Below are 22,030 nucleotides of genomic sequence, written 5' to 3'. Positions count from 1 at the left end.
AAAACAGAATAAAGTAAAATACAGTAAAATAAAATAAAGCAAATAAAGTAAAATAAAAGAGAACAGAGTACAGTAAAAAAAAAAAAAAAAAAAACAGAACAAAGAAACATTAAAATAAAATAAATCAATATCCAGTCCTCCTTCATGTTGTGATTTTGATTCATGACATCAGCCTGGCCGTCGTGACGTCACGCCACTTCCTGTCTCCACCCGTTCGCAGCCATGATGGTGGGTTTATCTCTCTTCTCTCCTCTCCCTCCTCATTCTCTCATTTATCAGCCCGTTAACGAGTCCCGGTGAGCCACCGGTGCTCCGGTGAGCTGCCGGTGCTCCGGTGGTTGTGTCGGTGTTGTTGTTGTTGTGTCACGGTCGGTGTAAACTAACGGCTGTGTGCTCTGTGTCTCTGCAGCAGGAAGGGCTGGACGACGGACCCGACTTCCTCTCCGAGGAGGACCGGGGAGTGAGTACCTGTCTGTATACCTGTCTGTCCGTCTGTCTGTCTGTTTATGTCCCTGTCCACCTGTCTGTGTGCCCTGGCTCAGCTCTGTGTTCGGCTAAAGTAGCTACTTAGCCTTAGCTCCGGTGTACTAGCCAGGTTAGCGCAGGTTAGCCGTGGTGGCTAACGTTAGCTCGATGCTAACGGGCTCCGGGCTGTGTTGTCAGTTGTAGTTAAGCTGGATGCTAATGGACTCGGGGCTGTGTGTCAGCTGGAGTCAAACTGGTTCAACCAGCTGAGAGTCCAAACAGCTGTAGGCCGTTAGCTTCTGCAGCTAATGAGCTAACAGATAACAGGCGGTTTCAGACCATTAACGTAATGTACATGTTGTTAATGATCTGTTCTGCTGCTGCTGTGCTGGTTAACCATCAGACTGTCACATGACACACACACACACACACACACACACACACACACACACAGATGCTAATTGGATAATCCGCTCCAGATCAGTTAAAGTCAGATGTGCTGAGTTCAGAGAGAAACAGAACAGAGTGAGGCATCTCTTCTGTGTGAAACCCGTCTGTCACTGGTTTGACTGGTCAGCTGGGTCCCAGTTTGATGTGTGGAGTCTGCTCTGTGGACAGATTAGTGTCATTATTGATCATGTGAGGACAGTTTGGTCAGAATGCAGTGACATTGTCCTTCAGTTTAGAACATTGAAATATTCAGTTTTCTATCACATGAAGAGGAAAATGAATGACAGCTGTTCATCAACCTGATCTACTTTTGTGATTAGAGCAGTGTAAAACTATTAACCTTCTACTAACTACTAACCTTCTGCTGAAATGTCCCCGTTGAATCATGTCACCAAATATTCAGTCATTACACATTAAACACTATCTATCTATCTATCTATCTATCTATCTATCAACAGACAGCAGTAGTTAGCAGGGAGGAAAATCATAATCGGCTTTATTTAGAAGTCAGGTGTGTTAGATGAAGGGGCATTTAGTGGCATCTAGCAGTGAGGATTGTAGATTTTAACCAGCTGAAACTTCTCCTGGTTAGAAGTGTGTTCATTGTTCAGTGGGTTTATACCAGGAGTCAAATTATCCACAGAGGTCTCCACATCTCCAAAACAAACAGGTTATCAAAACACTGAATAAAGCAGTTTCATGCTAAATAAAATCAGTGTTTTTTCAATGCTGCTTGTTGCAGAGGGGCTTCTAACTGTGGACGCTGATGCAAAAACATGAATGTCCCTGTCTAGAGCCAGTGTTTGATTTGTCTTTTCTGAGCTTCTGTAAAATCATGAGAGTGCAACATGGAGATTTCCGTAGACAAGGACCCGCTCCCTATGTAGATAACAGCTCATTCTGAGGTAACGAAAACACAATGATTCTCTTTTTCAGGTGATAAAACACTAAAGAAATCATACTTATTATATTATATTCCATTTCTGCCGGAATATCCTCCTAAATCCTACACACTGGAGCTTTAGATATGTGAACGCAGACAAGCAAACGCCTCAATGTACTCTTAAAGTAACACATACAGCTGAAATCAAGGTCAAAGCGCTAGTGCTGTCATGACAATGGAATTTCTAGCTTTGATACAAGACCTTGGAAAATATAAATAGAGAATAATTGAGGGCATAGAACTGAAAATGCTTATGTTTAAATAGATATAACAAGTTTTAAGTGTTAACTTTAAGTGTTAAACATATAAATGATCAATTCACCCACAAAAAGCATCTATTTATTATTAATGTATGGATTATGATGAAGTTCAGGACAGAAGGATTCATGATGACTGTGTTAGACAAAGGTGCTGTGTCTGCTGATCAGTGGATGTGGTGCATTATGGGATATGTGGTCTCTGTCTTGCAGCCGCGGGCAGTGAACGTGGATCTGCAGACGGACGCCACACTGCAGGTCGACATCTCTGACGCTCTGAGTGAGAGAGACAAGGTCAAGTTCACCGTCCACACCAAGGTGAGACAGCGTGTGTGTTCCTGTCTTTGCGAGGACATGTTGGACTGTGAGGACATTTCTGCACCATGAGGACATAAAAGCTTAAGTTGAACTTTAGAACATATTTTTGCACTTCTGATGAAGCTCAGTACGATCAGAAGGAATTATTATGTTTCAGTGTTCATGAAGGTCATTGTTGTTTCAACACATGAAAAACTGCGAACTCGTCCTTTAAGGTTCAGCTCAGGTAATGCTTTAAGTCAGTGAGGGTCCTCACAAGTGTAGAAGGACAAACAATACATTTTTTCTTTAGTTCCCTGGATGGTAATGACGTAATGACTGAGACAGCAGATCGATACTCATATTGGTTTTTGAATGTTTGATGATGGACTTCCTGTTTCCACAGAGCACGCTCCCTAACTTTAAGCAGAACGAGTTCTCAGTGGTACGACAGCACGAAGAGTTCATCTGGCTGCACGACTCGTTTGTCGAGAATGAAGAGTATGCAGGATACATCGTAAGAGCCACACACACACACCCACACACTCATGCAACAATTATGTAACCATCTGATTGTTGTTTATTGTTGATCTTGTTTTTGTTGTTGTTTAGATCCCCCCAGCCCCTCCCAGACCAGACTTTGATGCATCCAGAGAGAAGCTGCAGAAGCTGGGGGAGGGAGAAGGATCCATGACCAAGGAGGAGTTCACTAAGATGAAGCAGGAGCTGGAGGCGTGAGTCACTAACCAACTCACTAATTAACTCACTCACTCACTAACACTGACTGTTCACCACACTGACCGCTGTGTGTTTTCAGAGAGTACCTGGCCATCTTTAAGAAGACCGTCGCCATGCATGAGGTCTTCCTGTGTCGTGTGGCGGCTCATCCGGTCCTCAGGAAAGACCTCAACTTCCATGTCTTCCTGGAGTACAACCAGGACGTGAGTCACTGCTGACACTTCACACACCTTCAGGCCACATCCACACTTGATCTCCTTCATGTTGCCGCACTCAGCTCACAGCCTGTAATATTATATTCAAACTAAAACAGGGTCAGCAGCGTTTTCAAAGGTCCCCAGGGCTGCCCCCAACTAAGAATTTTTCTAGTCGACTAGTAGTCACCATTTCGTTCCATCAGTGGACTAGTCTCCTGCGTGTTTCTGATATGAATGTAATGATTAAATGATATATTTTGGTGGTTTGAGTTGAAGGTGTGAGAAAGAATAGTATCAGTAACATTGTTAACACTGTGCTAAATTACAGAGAAATACAAACCGTACTAATGAACCTTCATTAATATAGGTCTATATTTTATCTACAAGTGCACGTCACACACTGAGCGAGCCGCCTGTTAATGACGCTGTGGGCTAATGGGCATGTAGCTACTTCCATGTTTCAGATGATACGTCATGTTTGTAGTCGACCAATGAAGATGAGTTTACATATCACCTTGGGTTCGTCCTTCACCTTCTCAAAATGATCCCACACTTTGGATTTCCTGCCCGACATGTTATTAACTAGCCTGTGGAATAACCGCAGGTACCAGCCCTGGAAATTAACCTGACTCCTGTCTGACTGCTTTCAAATTAAATTCCCACATGGTCCAGTCATATAGGTTTGGATTTATTTTGACAAGGCTCAGCTCCTAATAGAATTTCATATTTGTTTTTTTGTTTTTTTCTGCGACTTTGCGACCAATGAAATCTTGCTGACTAATGACCTTTCTGGTCGACTAACGTTTGGTCGACTATCAGGGGGCAGTCCTATGTAAAACAAGTAGTGTGGACACTAGGTGTAAAGGTAGTAATTGTTATGTGTTTTAAAACATATTAGTGTGGATGTAGCCTCAGTCATCTGATAGAACACGTCACACCCCTGCAGTCTGAGCAGGTAAACTGTAATAAAAAATGATTCATCTTTAAAATATGAAGATCTGACTCTGCTCTGTGAAGCTGAGAGGTCTCACTCTGCTCCTGTTTTCTGAGTCTAAGTGTAAAATTCACACGGTTATGTTTGTGAATCTGGAGACACAAACCGCTGTTCAGACTCTCTCTTACTGTTATCACCTGAACAGAACTCAACTTATCTTTCATAAACTATAATTAAAAGCAGTTGAGTTGGGTGTTTTTGTAGTTCAACACATTGTGTGCACACTTTTTTTTTATTTGCTCTCCTGTGTGAGTGCACTTAATATATGTGCATATTATATGTACATGTAAACATATGTGGAACAGTAGTTTTATGGTGGCAGACAAAGTGAAGACAGTTTGGAGAGCTTATTTAGAAATTAAAACGAGATGACAAATATAATCAGCCAGTGACAGGAAGTTAAAGCAGCACATGATGTCATATCCTCTTACATTTCAAACAAAAGAGGATCTAAGATGGAGCCTTGTGGTCCTCCACAGGAGAGATGATCCATTTTAACAGAAACTGAAGATAGAAATGTGTTCCTGCTCCATGTTGTTGTTGTTGTTGTTGTTGTTGTTGTGTGTGACCTTTGACCTCTTCTCTCACAGCTGAGTGTGCGAGGGAAGAACAAGAAGGAGAAGCTGGAGGACTTCTTTAAGAATGTGGTGAAGTCTGCTGACGGCGTCCTGGTGGCCGGAGTCAAGGTGACAGACAGTGTTCAGAGCTCCTACAGAGTTTCATGGTTTTATGTCTGTCAGATATTAATTGTTTGTTTTTCAGGACGTGGACGACTTCTTCGAACACGAGAAGACGTTTCTGTTAGAATATCACAACAGAGTGAAAGATGCTTCGGCCAAATCTGACAGAATGATCCGCTCGCACAAAAGTAAGAAACAAGTTTATTTTGTAACTGAAAGCAGGAGTCTCTAATGAAAGACTCTATCCAGGTGCATTATGGGAAATATAGGAGCCAGTGTTTTTGGACTAATAGTCAGGTGTTTGTGTTCAGACGCTGCAGATGACATCAACAGAATCGCCTCGTCTCTCTACACATTAGGAACGCAGGACTCCACAGACCTCTGCAAGTACGAACAAACAAACTTATTCAGCACAGCAGTTTTTTTTGTTTATTTCTCACACTCAACATGCTGACATCACTTCCTCCTGTTTACCTGTTTCAGGTTCTTCCTGAAAGTGTCAGAGCTCTTTGAGAAAACGAGGGTACGTTTGTTGTCAGGTCACATGAACAGAACTGTCCACAAACCTTTGGCCATATTGTGTATAAAGAAAGCCCATGATGGATTGTTTTGACCATGATCAGACGTGTGAAGGTTTCTTTTGTTGTGTTTCAGAAAATTGAAGCTCGAGTTGCGGCAGATGAAGACCTGAAGCTGGCTGACCTGTTAAAATATTACCTGAGAGAGTCCCAGGCTGCAAAGGTCGGACTGTTACATCTTATTATCATGGGTTTGGTTGTGTGTGTGAGTGTTTGTATCTGTATTTCAGCAGTTAATCTCTCAAACTATTGGACCAGTCAGCCTCATATTTTGTTAGTACATGAATGAATGTATGCTCAAGGACCTCTCAAGGTTGCAGTGATTAATTATAGTTTAGAAAACGAACTCCTCTTAACCAGCCAGTAAGGGCTGCGAGTTTTCAGGAAATCATCTCAGCTAAAAAGAACAATTCTTACAGTCTGTTACTGGCCACATTTTGGTTTAGAGTTTAAAGTGTTTAAGAAGTAATTTAAAAGTCAGGGCGAGCACAGTAAAAAACAAGACAAAGCGTAAGTGTTAACAGATTTATTACAATAAAACCAGGGTCATTTAAAAAAAAAAAAAAAAACAGATGATGCCTAAAATGTCCATTAAGTCCTGAGGTCCTCTGCCAGTCCTTTGCTGTTCCTCTTTCCAGTCGAGCCACTCGCCCATGTGAAACACCAGTGGCTGTAGCGTCCTGAATAGCCTACTCTTCCCTTGTCCGTGGCAGCTCCCGGCCTTCCTCATCCCTCCCTTGCTCTGAACAAATGAGAACCAGTACCGCAGAGGCACACCAGCCCCAATTTACACCCCCTGCCTGGCCCCAAATCCGGCCCCTCCACTACCCGCCGCAAACACAGTTAAAAAATACTCACGGTTTTCCTTGGCGGTTCCTGCTCCGTTGTTTGGGCTGTGGGTTCCGCTGCATAGCAGTGTCGAGGGCTTGCTGTCATGGTCGCTGTGTCGTCTTGCTCTCCTGTGTGTCCGCTTTTCTCCTGTATACTTCCTGTGCGCCACACCTGTTGCTCGTGATCCTCATAATTATATTGTGTCTATATCTCACATCCAGTGCCTGTCAGCAGGATAAATCAATCTGCTCTGTGCAGTGCACCACAGCTCCATCAAAAATAGACAAAGCATTTATTTGATAGTTTTCTGTGTGTTAATTGTGATAAAGGAACATGAATGTGAGTAAACGTTGTGGTGGTGTGACTGTCTGCAGGACTTGCTGTACCGGAGGAGCCGCGCTCTGGTCGACTACGAGAACGCCAACAAGGCTCTGGATAAAGCTCGAGCCAAAAACAGAGACGTCCTGCAGGCTGAGACCAGCCAGCAGCTCTGCTGCCACAAGTTTGAAAAGATCTCTGAGTCCGCCAAGCAAGGTCAGCCGAGTCCTTATTTACCTGTGAGACTAGTTTCACGTCTCCAGATACAACAAAACACACCTCAGGGAGTGACACAGTCTGAGTGCTGCAGTGTCTAACAGTGGATTCTGTTCTGAACACAGAGCTCATAGACTTCAAGACGAGACGAGTGGCAGCTTTCAGGAAGAACCTGGTGGAGCTGGCAGAGCTGGAGCTTAAACACGCCAAGGTAACAGATCACTGCATCACCCGGTGAAGTTAGTAACAGATATTACAGTCTGAACAGTGGTGACGGCCAAATGAACCCTCGAGAATCATTTCTTTGTTTCCTGACCCCACTGGATGGTGCTGTTTTTTAAAGAAAAGGCTTCAGGAATGGCAGCTCAGTGTGCTGTTAACCCTTTGTTGAACAGAGAGTGCCATCCAGGTGGCCCAGAACATAAAGATGGTTCATGAGGCTTCATTTCATCATTTCTGTTGTGTCAGATACACTGTATGTCATTACTTACCTTCTCAATTTAATGTTCAGACATTCAAACTGAGAGGTTATTAGTTCGAAACTCACTGGATCAGAAAAGTTTAAGTTAAGTAAATTAATGATGTTAATGTCCAGAGTGTCACCTGTGTCCCTGACCCCGCCCCTCTTACCTGCAGGGGAACCTCCAGCTGCTGCAGAGCTGTCTGGGCGTCCTGAAAGGAAATACTTAACTGTGCAACCCCGCCCACATCCAACTGGACACACGCCTGCTGTGGGCGGAGCCCCGATGGACGAACGACACTGAGAACTCTGGACCAGAGAGAGAGAGAGAGAGAGTGACAGGAAGTCTGTCGTCTTCATCACTAACCAGACACCGTCCTCTTCATCTTCTTCATCCTCCTCCTGTCCTTACCCTCTCCCTCTCCCTCTCTCTCCAGCAGCACTTGTACTGGTTCTAACGGTTCTACTGGTCCAGTATCAGACCTGAAGCACCTGCACTGGTTCTACTGGTCCAGCAGAACCCGTGTGGTCAGCCTCTGTCTCTCCTGAGTGACACTCGTACAAAACTTTATTATCACAGAACAGAGGGAAGAAAATGTCCTGTGTTCTTTTTCCAGGTTAAACAAACGGTTTCTCTCCAACGAACACAAACAGATAGAAATCAATCAATAGATTTACAGCTAGCCAAAAGCTAACACATGACTCACACTGACTGATGGTCTCAGATGGGACCTGAACCCCTGACCCCTGACCCCTGACCCCCCTCCCCCCTCAGTCTGATCCACAGACCTCTGAAGCACAACAGGAACATATGAAGGTCACTCAGAGGAGACGGTGCTGATCCCAGTCAGGAACTGGTCCCAGTTTGTCTCTGCTGGTCTCCACCCTGCAACAGCCTCCATCTCACAAACTGTTTGTCTTTTGTTGAGTCACAGAAGTCTTTTTTTTTTTTTCTAAAAAGAGAAGTGTGAACATATGGACCTGTTTCATATAAATCTACAGAAACTCACTGGATTCACTTAAGAAACAAATCTGTGCTCTCATCTCATAATTCTGACTTAATATCTTATGATGAGTTAATATCTCAAAATTATGATTTAATGTCTCATAATTGTGATTTCATATCTTATAGCTATGAGTTAATGTCTCATAATGGCGAGTTAATATCTCATAATTACGAGTTAATATCTCATAATCATGAGTTAATATCTCATAATTACGTGTTAATATCTCATAGCTACGAGTTAATAGCTCATAATCATGAATTAATATCTCAGAATTACAAGTTAATATCTCATAATTACGAGTTAATATCTCATAGTTATGAGTTAATATCTCATAATTATGAGTTAATATCTCATAATTACGTGTTAATATCTCATAGCTACGAGTTAATAGCTCATAATCATGAGTTAATATCTCATAGTTATGAGTTAATATCTCATAATTACGTGTTAATATCTCATAGCTACAAGTTAATAGCTCATAATCATGAATTAATATCTCATAATTACAAGTTAATATCTCATAATTACGAGTTAATATCTCATAGTTATGAGTTAATATCTCATAATTACAGGTTAATATCTCATAATTACAAGTTAATATCTCATAATTACGTGTTAATATCTCATAGCTATGAGTTAATAGCTCATAATCATGAGTTAATATCTCATAGTTATGAGTTAATATCTCATAATTACGAGTTAATATCTTATAACTACGTGTTAATATCTCATAATTACGTATTAATATCTCATAGTTATGAGTTAATATCTCATAATTACGAGTTAATATCTTATAATTACGTGTTAATATCTCATAGCTATGAGTTAATAGCTCATAATCATGTGTTAATATCTCATAGTTATGAGTTAATATCTCATAATTACGAGTTAATAGCTCATAATTACGTGTTAATATCTCATAGCTACGAGTTAATAGCTCATAATCATGAGTTAATATCTCATAATTACGAGTTAATATCTCATAATTATGTGTTAATATCTCATTGCTACGAGTTAATATCTCATAGTCAGGGTTTATATCTCATAGCTATGAATTAACAACTCATTGTTATGAGTTAATATCTCATTGTTATGAGTTAATATCTCAGAATTATGAGTTAATATATCATAGTTATGAGTTGATATCTCATAAGTATGTGTTAGTATCTCATAGTTATCAGTTAATATCTCAAAATCACAACTTAATATCTCATAACTGATTTATCTAATAGATAAGAGCTAATTTCTCATAATTATGACTATTAATGATATAATTTTGACGATGACTGATTTTTTTCTAGTGATTATGAGTTTTGGCGTCTCACCTGTTTCTTTGGTGAATCCAGCGATCTTCAGTAGAAGTTGATATTTTGTGTTGATGTGTAGAAAATGAGTGAAAGATGAAGAAAATGATCTCGTCTTTTCCTTAAGTAGCTGTTACATTATTCTCACAGGAGTTAAAGATAAACTCTGCAGAATTTTTTCTAAAAACACTAAATTCATACAGCAGTAATCACCTATGGCCCGCCCTCAGTGTGGTGTTGTGTTTATCTGCAGAGACTCCGCCCTCTGAACAGAGTTTATTGTCAGTCAGGACTTTATAAAGAGGCGGAGACCAGAAGCACGTATCCAGGAGGAAGCTCCAACAATCAGACACTGTGCAGAAAAACACGTGTACAATGTAGTGAATGAGAGTGAATCTGGTGTCGGCTGTCACTTCCCCGCTGCTCCTGTCACAGGCAGTAGAGACAGTTCTGTGTAGTTTACCTTTAATTTGATCATCTTTCACTCATTAGACAAAAAAAAGACTTTCATGACTCATAAAGACAAAAACATGGAGGTGTTTCACAGTGCAGATGGTTCAGTCTGTCTCATCAGCGTGTCACTCTGTCTTCATCTTCTTTTGTCGTCTTATTTTGGCGGTGTGTGTGTACATCCGGGCGTGCTTTTAATGTGTCGGTGAACTTCCTGTGCTGCTGCTGTGTGACGGCGTTTTGAGTCCAGCTCTCGGTTCCCGTTCTTATTAAAGTGTAATGTCACTAAATAAAAAAAAGCCTTGTATATGTTTGTATTAGTTAACTAATGAACGCTAATCATCATCATCATCATCAACAACAACATCATCATCATCACTAACAGTAGCTTTGTTTATTTTTCTCTGAATCAGCTGTTTGTTGCCGTGGAGCTTCAGTCTGTTTGCCTTAACGTCGACCAGTCGCTCCGTTTGATTTGTTGTTTCTTTTTTAAAGTGCACTGTATACGAATGTTTTTTCACTCTTATGTGACCAAAGCTTCCATTTCTGATTCAAGACGAAGACGTGATGAAAAAAAAATAGAAATAAAAAGAAGAGAAGAATAAAAACAGATGATTTATGAAACTCACAACATTTTAGTTGTTTCAAGTTCAGCAGGTCTGTAATCCACCCTGGTCATACTGAGACTGAATAAAACTTTACGGACACTTTTCTTACAACCCTCTGTGTCACCGGTTTACTGGGAGAGGAGGAGGAGGAGACGCTGTCTGATTGGACGGGAGGGTCGGGGGGGCAGGTGAAGGTCTAACTCACAGGTGTAACATAGTCAAACATTAAAAGGATTGTTATAAACAGATCAGATCATCCTTTAATCTGCAGAAGAAGAAACTGATGCCCCATAATACTTTGGGTCATGTAAGCAGGAAGTGTAGTGTTACCATGGAGTCATTAAGCTGTGACCTGCGGCCTGTTTTCTTTATCCTACATCAGACTTCATGTCACAGTGAGCTAAATGATGTGTGAGCAGCTCCTGTTTGCAGTGAACCCATGGATGTACAGAGGACTATCACTGGATTACTGTGATACTGAAGGAAACTTAAAACACGGTGATTCTAATGCACATTCTGCAGCCTCTTTTTTGTCTGTGGTTTCTTGGTTTTTTAAACGCCTCTGCGCCGGCGATATCTGTGGCATTATGTTTTCAGCATATCCGTCCATTACATTCTCATGAATGCAATACTTCAAATACACCTTGAGGGATTTCGTTTTAAAAGTTTGGCACAAACATCTGCTTGGACTCCAGGATGAACTGAGAATTTGGTGGTCGTAGGTCAAGGGCCAAGGTCACTATGGCATGGAATTTCCTCAAATTTGGCACAAACGTCCACTTGTACTCAAACTAATAAGAATTTGATGGGCAAAGGTCACTGTAACCTCACAAAACACATGCTAATTATGACAAAATCTCACACACAAATGTGAAATAATATAAAATGATGAAGTGATAACATTTTATATCCAAAAGGTCAAAGGTCAACTTCATTGTGACATCATAATGTTCTGCAAAAACACTTTTCTGGCCATCATTCAGCTTCATATCTCAGGAACAGAAGGGGAGACTTTGGTCAGATACTGAATTGGTGACACTGATTTTTGGTGTCCACCTTGAAACTGTGCTGATTGTATAGATCTTATGTGTGTAAAGCGTCCATGTCTTCTCAGACATGGATTTAAACTGTAAGTGCAACTGTACTGGTGTGCAGAGGCATCCAACAGCGAGGTGGTAATTCTAGTTTATATATATTTTATTACAAAAAAACATCAGAAAGCACAATGTACATATCTTTTCAGGCTTTAAAAAACACATCTTTAATTAATTACTTATCAGATATCAATGAATTAAGAGCCAGGGTGAGATCACGTCATGTTTCTGTGTGATGAGAGAGATAAATAAATGATAAATACCGTAAAACTTCAATTGAAAGCCCAGTCCCTTTTATTAGCCTGGTGTGGCTACACATTTTGACAAATAAAAGCCTGTCTCAATTAAAGGCCTGCTCTGGTTGCCAAGCAGTTCAGATGTATAAAAGCAAGTTTTTGGCTACCTAAAATTATGTGTCCATTCCTCCATTACACTGTAAGTTATTCATATTTCTTTAGTCCGTAAGAGTCCTCAGATCAAATCAAAGGTTGTTTTTTTTTTTTTTGTATAAATGAATCCAAGTTGTGAGGACTGTTTAAACAAGATAAAGTGGTGTTGTGTCGATAAGCCGGGTGCTGTAACTCTCTCTGATGCTCTGCCTGTTGGAGCTAGATCAAATGAATGATTTATAATTGATATATTATCTGAAGCCTAATTTTTAAAACAAGTAATATTCATACTGGTTTAAATAAACAATTTGATTGTATTTCCTGATCTTTGCTGAGCAACAGTTTTGTGTGAAAGAAATTAAAGGCCTGTCCCAAACATAGGTCTGTTGATTTCAGTGATTTAAGCAAATTATAGCCGGGGCTACTAATTGAAGTTTTATGGGAAATAATCTTATGTTCCACACACTTATTTCTTTTTCACATGCCAACAGCGTCACTCCGCAGCAGCAGGCGGCAGCAGCAGACAATCCGCAGCAACCTGTACAGGACTGACGTCACTTCCTCTTTAGCAGCGTCTGTAAAGCTGACGGAGGAGACCGCGGGTAAATGTACAGGAAATGAACTTTACTCAATGTGCAGAGTAAAATTCGTAGTTCGCTGACAAGTGAAGTGGACAGCACTGGTCATCTTGTTACGATGTAATATTATGCACTGAATAAACTAACACTAATAATCATCAAGTTGTTGTTTTAACTTTTTATGTTGAGATCACAGGTTGAGATTATTTTGTTGTGTCATGGTCAGTGGGGCTTTTATTCTGAAGGCTGTCGCCGGAAGTCGGGACTTAGATTGTGTGAGTGTGATGAGGCGCAGGAGCTGAGAGCTGTCCACAGGATCCACAGTCTGACACAAAATGAGCTCTATCGGGACCGGGGTGAGTCTCAACTTCAGTCTGACTGTTTCTATCTCATATTTTAACCAGGTTTAATAAAAAATAATCCGACTTTATAGTTAAAACCATTCATTATAACCTGTAGATCGAGCTGGTTAGCATGTTAGCCTGCTGAGTCACAACGAGGCCTGTTAGCCGAAGCTAAACTGAAATTGAAAGTAACAGAGTTCAAAGTTATAATTGAATTTATCTTTAGTTTGCTGTTATCATTTTAAAACTAACAGTATACAGTAAGTAATAGAAAAGTCTCACTGTAGTGTCGGTGTGTGGTGTGTTATTGCAGTAACATAACCTAAATATCAAGTAGTGTGAGCAGAGTCGATGCTAACAGTTAGCTCCGGTACATGCCAAACTCCCTTTAGGAAACAGCAGATTTAAGTTTTCCTCCGTGTCATTTGAAGTTCGCCTCCTGAAGAAGACATTTACCTCTTTAATGTAGTGAAATGAAGTGTTCTGGTTAAATCGGGATTCATTTGATCCAACAAACAGCCTTTATTTAGATGAAATCAACGTCAGAGCTGAAAACACCGGTCTCTCAGCAGCTTAATGTGGCAGATGATGAAAGTTTGGTGACAGCTGATTGGAACTTTTGCTGCACATTAATGACACATACACAATACCAGCAAAACACATGACACGCTTTAGTCTACATCGAGGTCCCTTAAAGTAAATCCATTAAATCTACTGTATCTAATGTACATTTTAACTTGAATTATGTGGTAAATACACAAAGGATCAGTGTGAGGTGTTACTGATGTTGTTTGGTCTCAGTAATATTTCCAGCTGCAAGTGAATGAATCTCATTCAGTATTCTGAAGTTTATTAAAATTCTCCCAAATTAAACGGACATTATGGGTTTTCTGCCTCTTTATGAAGTAAAACCACCTTTTAAGATGTATTAAATAGATCCATCCTGTTCTTATCAGTTTGACAATTTAGTAGGCACTAAAGCATTTTCAAATATGCATATATTAATGAACTTATTTACATTGTTAACACTCAGAAAATGTTTTTCTTTGTCTATCTGTCTCCACCTGTGTCTGTGTCCCACAGTATGACCTGTCAGCCTCCACCTTCTCTCCAGATGGACGGGTGTTTCAGGTGGAGTACGCCATGAAGGCTGTAGAGAACAGCAGGTAAAAAAAAACAACAAAAAAACATATCAGTTTGTGTTCAGTCTGCAGATCAACTCACAGTGACTCAGAGACTGGTCACATGACACAGGTGGCCAATCAGGTGGCAGTGTTCAGGCTGTGTGATGATGAAATGACGAAGGTCTGTCAGTCAGTCATCAGGACAGATTGTGCTCATTTCTCAGATATTTAATTCACAAAATAGTGTCATTATTTTTCACTAAGGGTCATTTTATTTGTCAAAAGTTATAGCAGCTTCACTCACACACAAATAACAGATTTACCAATATTTAAATGGGAAAGGAATAATGTATAGTTACTTATATACATACATACCTGAGGATATATGAAGATATAATTTAGTACTAAAACACTTTTTAGGTGACTACTAGGATTAAGGATTAATTCATTAATAAGTAAGTTAACATAGCCACCTGAATGACTTCAGGTTCTGATGTGTCAGCTGCTGAATTTACATTCTGACTAAGAAACTGTACGGTTTCACCTGAATGCACCGCAGAATGCATCTAACTGTGTGTTTGTCTGTGTCTGTTTGTGTGTGTGTGTGTTCAGCACGGCCATAGGTATCCGCTGTAAGGACGGTGTTGTGTTCGGGGTGGAGAAGCTAGTTCTGTCCAAACTGTACGAGCAGGGCTCCAACAAACGCATCTTCAACATCGACAGACATGTTGGCATGGTAACCACTGCCAACTAACTGCCACCAGTACACTCTCCTCTCCTCTCCTCTCCTCTCCTCTCCTCTCATGTGTTGCCTCGTGTGTTTCTCAGCTCACCTCTTTCTTCCAAAATGTTTCCATATTGGTGCAGTTTCACTTTTTCTTGATGGTCTCTGACTTGTCTCTGTGTGTCTCCAGGCGGTAGCTGGCCTGTTGGCTGACGCTCGCTCTCTGTCCGAAGTCGCCAGAGAAGAAGCATCCAACTTCAGATCAAACTACGGACATGACATTCCACTGAAGGTTTGTTTCTCAGTACTCGCAATGATCCTCATTGACCTGCTGGCTGTGCAATGCTAAGCTAACAGTGTTTCCTGTTGTTGCAGCACCTGTCGGACAGAGTGGCCATGTATGTCCACGCCTACACACTGTACAGCGCTGTGCGGCCGTTTGGCTGCAGGTGAGTGTATGACATCAGCTGATCACTGAGTGTGGTGCGTTCAGATGCAACATGTCCAGGCAGTTGTCATGTTTTAGTAGTTTAAGAAGCTGAAGAGTGAAATCTGGAGCGCAGAAACACAATGGCGAGGAGGAGGAGGATGGTGATGAAGATGAAGAAGACACATATAACAAACACATGAACACTGCAGAGAGAGATGAGCTGCAGCTGACAGGAAGAGATGATGATTTTTGTCTCTCTACAGTTTCATCCTGGGATCATATGACAAAGATGACGGTCCTCAGCTCTACATGGTCGACCCATCCGGCATCTCACACGTGAGTCAGCCTACACACACACACACACACACACACACACAACACACCAGACATCAGGAGGTCAGAGTCCCAGTAAGACCAGTAAGCAGACTGTGTTCATGTGTTCAGGGTTACTGGGGCTGTGCCATTGGAAAAGCAAAACAAGCCGCCAAGACAGAGATCGAGAAACTGCAGGTGAGTTTTTATGCATCAGTCTAAAGCTATGCAGCCAATTAATCAATTAGTCAGTTAATTGATCAGGTGCAGCTGTTTTGATAGCCGTGAGTTCGCCTCATCACGACCTGGTTCCATCTTCTCTTTCTTTTATTGGATGACAGTCAGTGATGTGTTGAGGAGTTGTTCATGTGTTTTTCACTTTGGTTCAGTTATTAATAGAGGAACTAATCAATATGATAATCATTGATGAAAGGATTGATCAGCTGCAGCTTTGATCTGATTTTGATGGTTGTTTTTCTGTCGGCCATGTTGGTTTAAAGATTCCTGCTGATGTAACTCTGTGTGTGTGTGTGTGTGTGTGTGTGTGTGTGTGTGTGTCTTCAGATGAAAGAGATGACATGCAGGGAACTCGTCAAAGAGGTCGCCAAAATGTGAGTCAACAACATCCAAACTGAACTTTATTGACACTGAACAGTCAGCAACTTTCTGTTTTTTTTCTTGTGTGTTTCCTTTTGTATCAGTCTGTCCCCTTCCTACATTACGTAGTGTTTTTTTTTTTGTGCCAGAGGTTCTGCTGCTCCGTCTTGCCCAGAGTACACTATACGCTTCGCTATATGCACTAAAATATATTTAACAGTGCTCCTAATGAACGGCTCAGCTGCCAAAAATAAAAAAAATCAATATGTGGTGGCAGATGTCACAATAATGAACGTGTGGGGAACGTCATGTTCTGAACTGAAACCTCAAATTCAGTTTAACATTTGTCACTGCTGTCACTGTAACACACACACTGCTAAAGTCTCAGTAGATATTATTTTAATCATCATTTCTTTCATCATTTATTAAGCTACATCTCTGATCGTCATCATTGATCCATCTCAGCCCCAAACTCTATTCACTTACTGTTCAATTTAAGATGCTAGAATGATTTTTCTTTTAGATTTGGGAGACATATAAAACCTGCTGCTGCTGAATGTGATGTAGAATCATTAAAAGTATCAATAGATTCTTTGTTGGTCTAATATTTCTGACAATTAATGCAGTGATCTGCTTTTTAGATTACTTGTCCAGGAAGGAAACTCTGAAGTAAAACTCATTTCCTGTGACGATCAGATGAGATCAGATAGTCTGATAATGATTCACATCACAGTGTCAGCACACTGACACCAGTCTGGAACTGGTTTCTGGACCAGTTTGGATTTCAGGTTCATTCTTTCCTTCCTGTTTGTGTTATTCAGTACGTTTACATGCACAGCTTAATCGAGCTATGCTCAAAATTCGATTTTGGCGTCTAATCGGACTTCTGTCCTTGTCCCAGTTTACATGCAACTCAGAAAATCGAATTACTGACGGGAACGTGTCCTCCTCCTCAACACTAGGTGGCGATATGCGTCGTTTCAGCGGGTTAATACGGCCCCCTTTCCGGTTAACCTATTACGTCACTTAATAAACAACTGGAGTCAGGCGGCAGACCGGCATTTTCGAACAACAGCAAGATGGACAATCGTACAGCTTTATTCATCTCGTACGTAATGTAATGCGTTACTGATTGTGCAGATAAGGTTATCCCTCGTGGTCATGGTGATTTCGAGAGGCAGATAAGAACGCTGTATGCTGTTGGAGGGCTACAACAATAGCATGTCTTGTCTGTTCCGGGGTCATACGCCAGTGCAGGCGGCGTGGAGCATGTGCGCATGCATTGTCTAGTTTAACTCCGATTAAAGGGAAATTTCGGTTTATTTCAACCTGTCTCCTATCGTCCTAAATTTGTTTCAAGTGACTAGTGACATAGAAATAATAGTTAGCATGTTAGCCGTTAGCCTAGATACAGCCAGGGCGCATAGTAGCGTCAGACCTGTTAAAACGTAAGTGAACAGACAACCTTCAAGTGCAAAGTTAGTCCACTAAACAAGCTTTTTTTCCCACAAAGACCGCCTCTTATCGTTAAGATAAATGTCAGAGAACATATAGAAAACGACACGTAAACGTGTTGTCTTACCTTACCGGTGTGCTGCCACGTTTGTTTACCATTTAGCTCTGCTTTCCAAAGCGCAGCTGAAATATGGCGAGAACAAGCAGCGATCTCATAGCGTGCCTGAAATCTTGCCAGCTCTAGATAAAGCCCAGCTGGATACTACTCCAGGTGGAGGTGTCTCGTCCTCGGTCACATCCAGACCTTGAAAATAAGGCTGCAGCCGGTCCCATTCCTTGCAACAGAGGCATTCCTCTTCTGTGGGCACTGGGGCACAGCATTCACAGGTACACCACCAATCTCCAGAGCTACGCAGCCTTGCAGCAGCCATTCCTCCTCTCTCGTCCTCTACCTGTTGCACCTCTCTCTCTCTCTCTCCTCCGTTCTTCAATTTCACGAAGCTCTTCGTCAGTGTATTCTGGCTCAAATAAATAAGGGCGGCCATCAAACTCTGCAAAATCAAATTCCTCCTCCACAAAGTCGAAGTCTGGCAAAAAGTCAGCCATTATTCTATAAATCTTTCATAAAATAAATGAATGAACTTGTCAGGCTACTGTCCGGTTCTGCCTTCCAGCTGTCGCTGCTTGTTCTCGCGATATTTCAGCTGCGCTTTGGAAAGCAGAGCTAAATGGTAAACAAACATGGCAGCACACTGGTAAGGAAAGACAACACGTTTACATGTCGTTTTCTGTATGTTCTCTGACATTTATCCTAACAATATGAGGCGGTCTTTGTGGAAAAAAAGCTTGTTTAGTGGACTAACTTTGCACTTGAAGGTTGCCCGTTCACTTACGTTTTAACAGGTCTGACGCTACTATGCGCCCCGGCTGTATCTAGGCTAACGGCTAACATGCTAACTATTATTTTTATGTCACTAGTCACTTGAAACAAATTTAGAGCGATAGGAGACAGGTTGAAATAAACCGAAATTTCCCTTTAAGGCAATAATTTGTTTTTTTCAAGTGTCATGTAAATGTACTGAGTGACGACAGAGAACTCTTAGAAACTGATCTGAAAACAGGAAGTGTTGTCGGATTGGTTTGCTCTCAGAACAGCCAAGTTTTGAATCAAGAAGTACAAGTATTAGGTACTCGTACTTAGAGGTGTACTTCACCCAGATTTGTATCAAAACATTGTGGGTAGTGTGTGTGTAGAAGAACTGTGGTAAACTTCCCTCCAGCTCACCTGTACCTACATCTGCCTGCTCCCCTCCCAGTGACACTTTGCCAGATGATGGGGATGACAAATAACAGGTCACCCAGCAGAATTATGCAGGCTCTCCTGGGCTGTTGCTTGAATCACAGGCTGTTTCCACGATTTCATATTGCCGGCCACTGCGCACAATACGAGTATAGAAGCAGATCAAGAGACACACCCCTCCCTCTGTCTCTCTCAAACTCCAATCAAGCGCATACTAAGCAGTGCTGATTGAATATAAACCAAGATTATGTTACTGCACTGCCTATACTTGCCTAAAATTTAACATATTTTAGTGCTCTGTTTAGCAGTAATAAGGTGAATTTGTGAACAGGAAGTGGATGACATAGTGTTTCCTGCACAGTGAAAACAGAGGCTGAAAAAAACAAGATCAAAACTAAGAGTGGTGCTGACGAAATAGAAACCAAGACTGTGTTACTGCTTTGCTTATTTATGGCCTCAGATGTTTTCAGAAACATGTTTTAGGTCACTGTTTATCTGTAATATGAGGTTGTGTGTTACCAGCTGGCCGCCATCATGTCAAACAGAGGAGTTCCCATTACATCACCCACCAGCAGGAGCTTAGGTTTTCTATGTCTGGAGCAAAAGCGAATGTGACAAGTCCTTTTTCTGTGTTTTCTCTGGTTATGTAGCACCAATTTCAAAACCATTTATGTCTGTCTACAGCACAGACGGCCCAGTTTTATGAACAGGACGTCTTTTCAGCAGTAAAATGCTTCTGTAACTTGAGTCCAGGATAGACCGTGACAAAGAGAGGCCTCCGACAGATACGCAGTGTAATGTTTCTCTGGATTTTTATTCATGTGTTCTACTCTTCTTCTTGTGGAGCTCTTTGTAACTCTGGCTGTAAACCTGATGCACAGATACAGGTGTGATGCTTCAGATTCAATTATAATCAGTTTTGATGTCAGGGAGCCAAAGTGGTGTGTGTTTATCACCAAAATAAAAGCTCTGATTCAGCCTCTGTGATGAACATGCCCTCTGTTGTCTTTCAGAATCTACATCGTCCACGACGAGGTGAAGGACAAAGCCTTCGAGTTGGAGCTCAGCTGGGTCGGAGAAGGTAAGGTCTCGACCAATCAGTGTTCTGCTTTTCTTCTTCTGTTACTGCTCTGTCTGTCTGTCTGCAGCTGCTCACGTAAAGCTTCCACTTCCTGTTTAGACCTTGTTTTTTAGTATTCATGTAGATTTCTTTAAAACGACTTTTTAAAGTCCAGATGAAGCGGCGTTTGGAGAGCACCTAGCTTCAGTATCGTGAAACAGGATAGACAGGCAGGATATAACGTTGGGAGGAATAGCTTCTTTGCATATCTCGCACGTATTTAGTCTCTCTTTCAAACTCGTTGTTTGAGCGCTGCTTGGACGGAGACGGTGGCATTTTGTGGTGGCGTGTCATTGCATCTCGCTGGTAAGGGAGCTCAAATCGGCGCGTTCACCTGGCTGTTTTGTTCCCATCAGAGCTGGAGGTAATAAATTCTTGTGACTACTGCAGTCACTTGACCTGGGTGTGAAGGCCGACTAAATCTTTTCTCCTTGCATTAAAAAGCCAGATGTTAGCAGGTGTTAATGGATTTTTGTGAAGTGGGAAAGTGGCTTTAGTAAACAGAAAAGGGCAGAAGAAAAAGAGATGTACATTTTTACACGTAGTCCAGGAGTCTGGCTGAAGGCAGACGTGTCGCCTGAGACATCTGGATGCTGTGTCTGTTCAGGTAGACGCAGTCTGAAGCTGTCAATAGAGTAAGATCAAAAACTTTTGCGCATCTTCATGGACGAACACAGGCGTCTGCTGCGCCTCAGTCTTATTTGGTCCAACAGAAATTACGGTTTTGGATAAGACCTGATTAAACCAGGAGATGGTGGGACAACGCAGCACCACTTGTATCTTTGACTGAGCTCTGTTGTCCTCACATTGATCAGGAAAAAACGGTGATGAGAGGTCCGGTAGGTGTTCTAAAAAAAGGTACTGTTAGCGTGTGCACTTGTCTTCGCATTGAAAGGAGATGGTGGAAGACAGCTAACGCCAGAGAGCGTTTAAAGTCGTTTTTGTTTCATAGTGCGTACAGAGACAGATTTTTCTTTTCTTTTCTTTTTTTTTTTTTTTACAACAGAGAGAAATTTCATGTTTATGATGTCATGTCGTTGAATCAGTGGCTCGAACCTGAGCAGGTAAACACTCTGTTAATCACCGAGGAAGCAGGAGAACACTCTGTCACCTCCTCCTGTTCCTGCTGATGCTCGGGTTGCCATGGCGACACCTCTGACTCCCCTCCTCTCTGTCTCCTCTCCCCTCAGTTACAAACGGACGACACGAGCTGGTACCCAAAGACGTCAGAGAGGAAGCTGAGAAATACGCCAAGGTGAGCTCGCACGTACACACACACACACACACACACACACACACACACACAGAGCTGCAGTCGGCTGATTCTGGTGTTTGTGTGTGTTTCAGGACTCTCTGGAGGAGGAGGATGACTCTGATGAAGACAACATGTAGACTCATCTCTGCTCACACACACACATCAGATTGTTTTTTTATGTTTTATAGTTCATGAACATTCATGTCGGTTGTTTTTGCTTGAATGAATTTCAGCTTTGAAAATAAAAAAAAGTTGAAGAACATGTGCTTCTTTTTGTCTGACTCGACATCACTGACAGAGGAGCAGCAGTGGATAGTAACTAAGTACATTTACTCAAGTACAACTTCAAGGTACTTCAGTATTTATTTTTTCTGTTACTTCCTTCTCCATGTCAGAGGGAAATACTGTACTTTTTACTGCACTCCATTTGTCAGACAGCTTCAGTTACTTCCTGTCCATTGACAACCATTTGTGATAAAGGATGAAGTGCTGAGAAAATTCCTCTTCTTCTTAAG

At 41.5% G+C, this 22,030-nt stretch overlaps 2 protein-coding genes across 5 annotated transcripts; both read left to right on the top strand.

Moving 5' to 3' along the window:
* The first annotated feature begins 179 nt into the window (after nt 1-179).
* snx6 (sorting nexin 6) lies at nt 180-10,904 on the top strand. Of its 4 annotated transcripts, none has more exons than XR_007450857.1 (15): nt 180-228; nt 410-460; nt 2,329-2,433; nt 2,819-2,929; nt 3,025-3,146; nt 3,230-3,353; nt 4,932-5,027; nt 5,104-5,209; nt 5,333-5,408; nt 5,505-5,544; nt 5,676-5,762; nt 6,805-6,964; nt 7,090-7,175; nt 7,601-8,751; nt 9,004-10,904. XR_007450857.1 is itself a non-coding variant. In XM_049595476.1 (14 exons), exons 1-14 carry the CDS (start codon nt 223-225, stop codon nt 7,652-7,654), a joined length of 1,224 nt encoding a protein of 407 aa, XP_049451433.1. In that variant the 5' UTR covers nt 180-222; the 3' UTR covers nt 7,655-10,904. The 4 variants fall into 4 exon arrangements, 2 of the variants coding, with proteins under 2 accessions (XP_049451433.1, XP_049451434.1); XR_007450856.1 differs by having other exon boundaries at nt 7,601-8,835; XM_049595476.1 differs by having other exon boundaries at nt 7,601-10,904.
* Nucleotides 10,905-13,093: 2,189 nt separating this feature from the next.
* Nucleotides 13,094-21,777, top strand: psma3 (proteasome 20S subunit alpha 3). Its single transcript, XM_049595475.1, has 11 exons — nt 13,094-13,210; nt 14,282-14,364; nt 14,935-15,058; nt 15,237-15,338; nt 15,422-15,495; nt 15,740-15,812; nt 15,921-15,986; nt 16,353-16,399; nt 20,154-20,221; nt 21,451-21,515; nt 21,608-21,777. The coding sequence occupies exons 1-11, from the start codon at nt 13,190-13,192 to the stop codon at nt 21,650-21,652; spliced, it is 768 nt and encodes a 255-aa protein (XP_049451432.1). The 5' UTR covers nt 13,094-13,189; the 3' UTR covers nt 21,653-21,777.
* The last annotated feature ends 253 nt before the right edge of the window (nt 21,778-22,030 follow it).

The sequence above is a fragment of the Epinephelus fuscoguttatus genome, linkage group LG14, assembly GCF_011397635.1.
Source record: "Epinephelus fuscoguttatus linkage group LG14, E.fuscoguttatus.final_Chr_v1".
In the NCBI taxonomy this organism is placed as follows: domain Eukaryota; kingdom Metazoa; phylum Chordata; class Actinopteri; order Perciformes; family Serranidae; genus Epinephelus; species Epinephelus fuscoguttatus.
The sequence above is the reverse complement of the archived record's forward strand: the minus strand, read 5'-3'. Positions and strand labels throughout refer to the sequence as shown.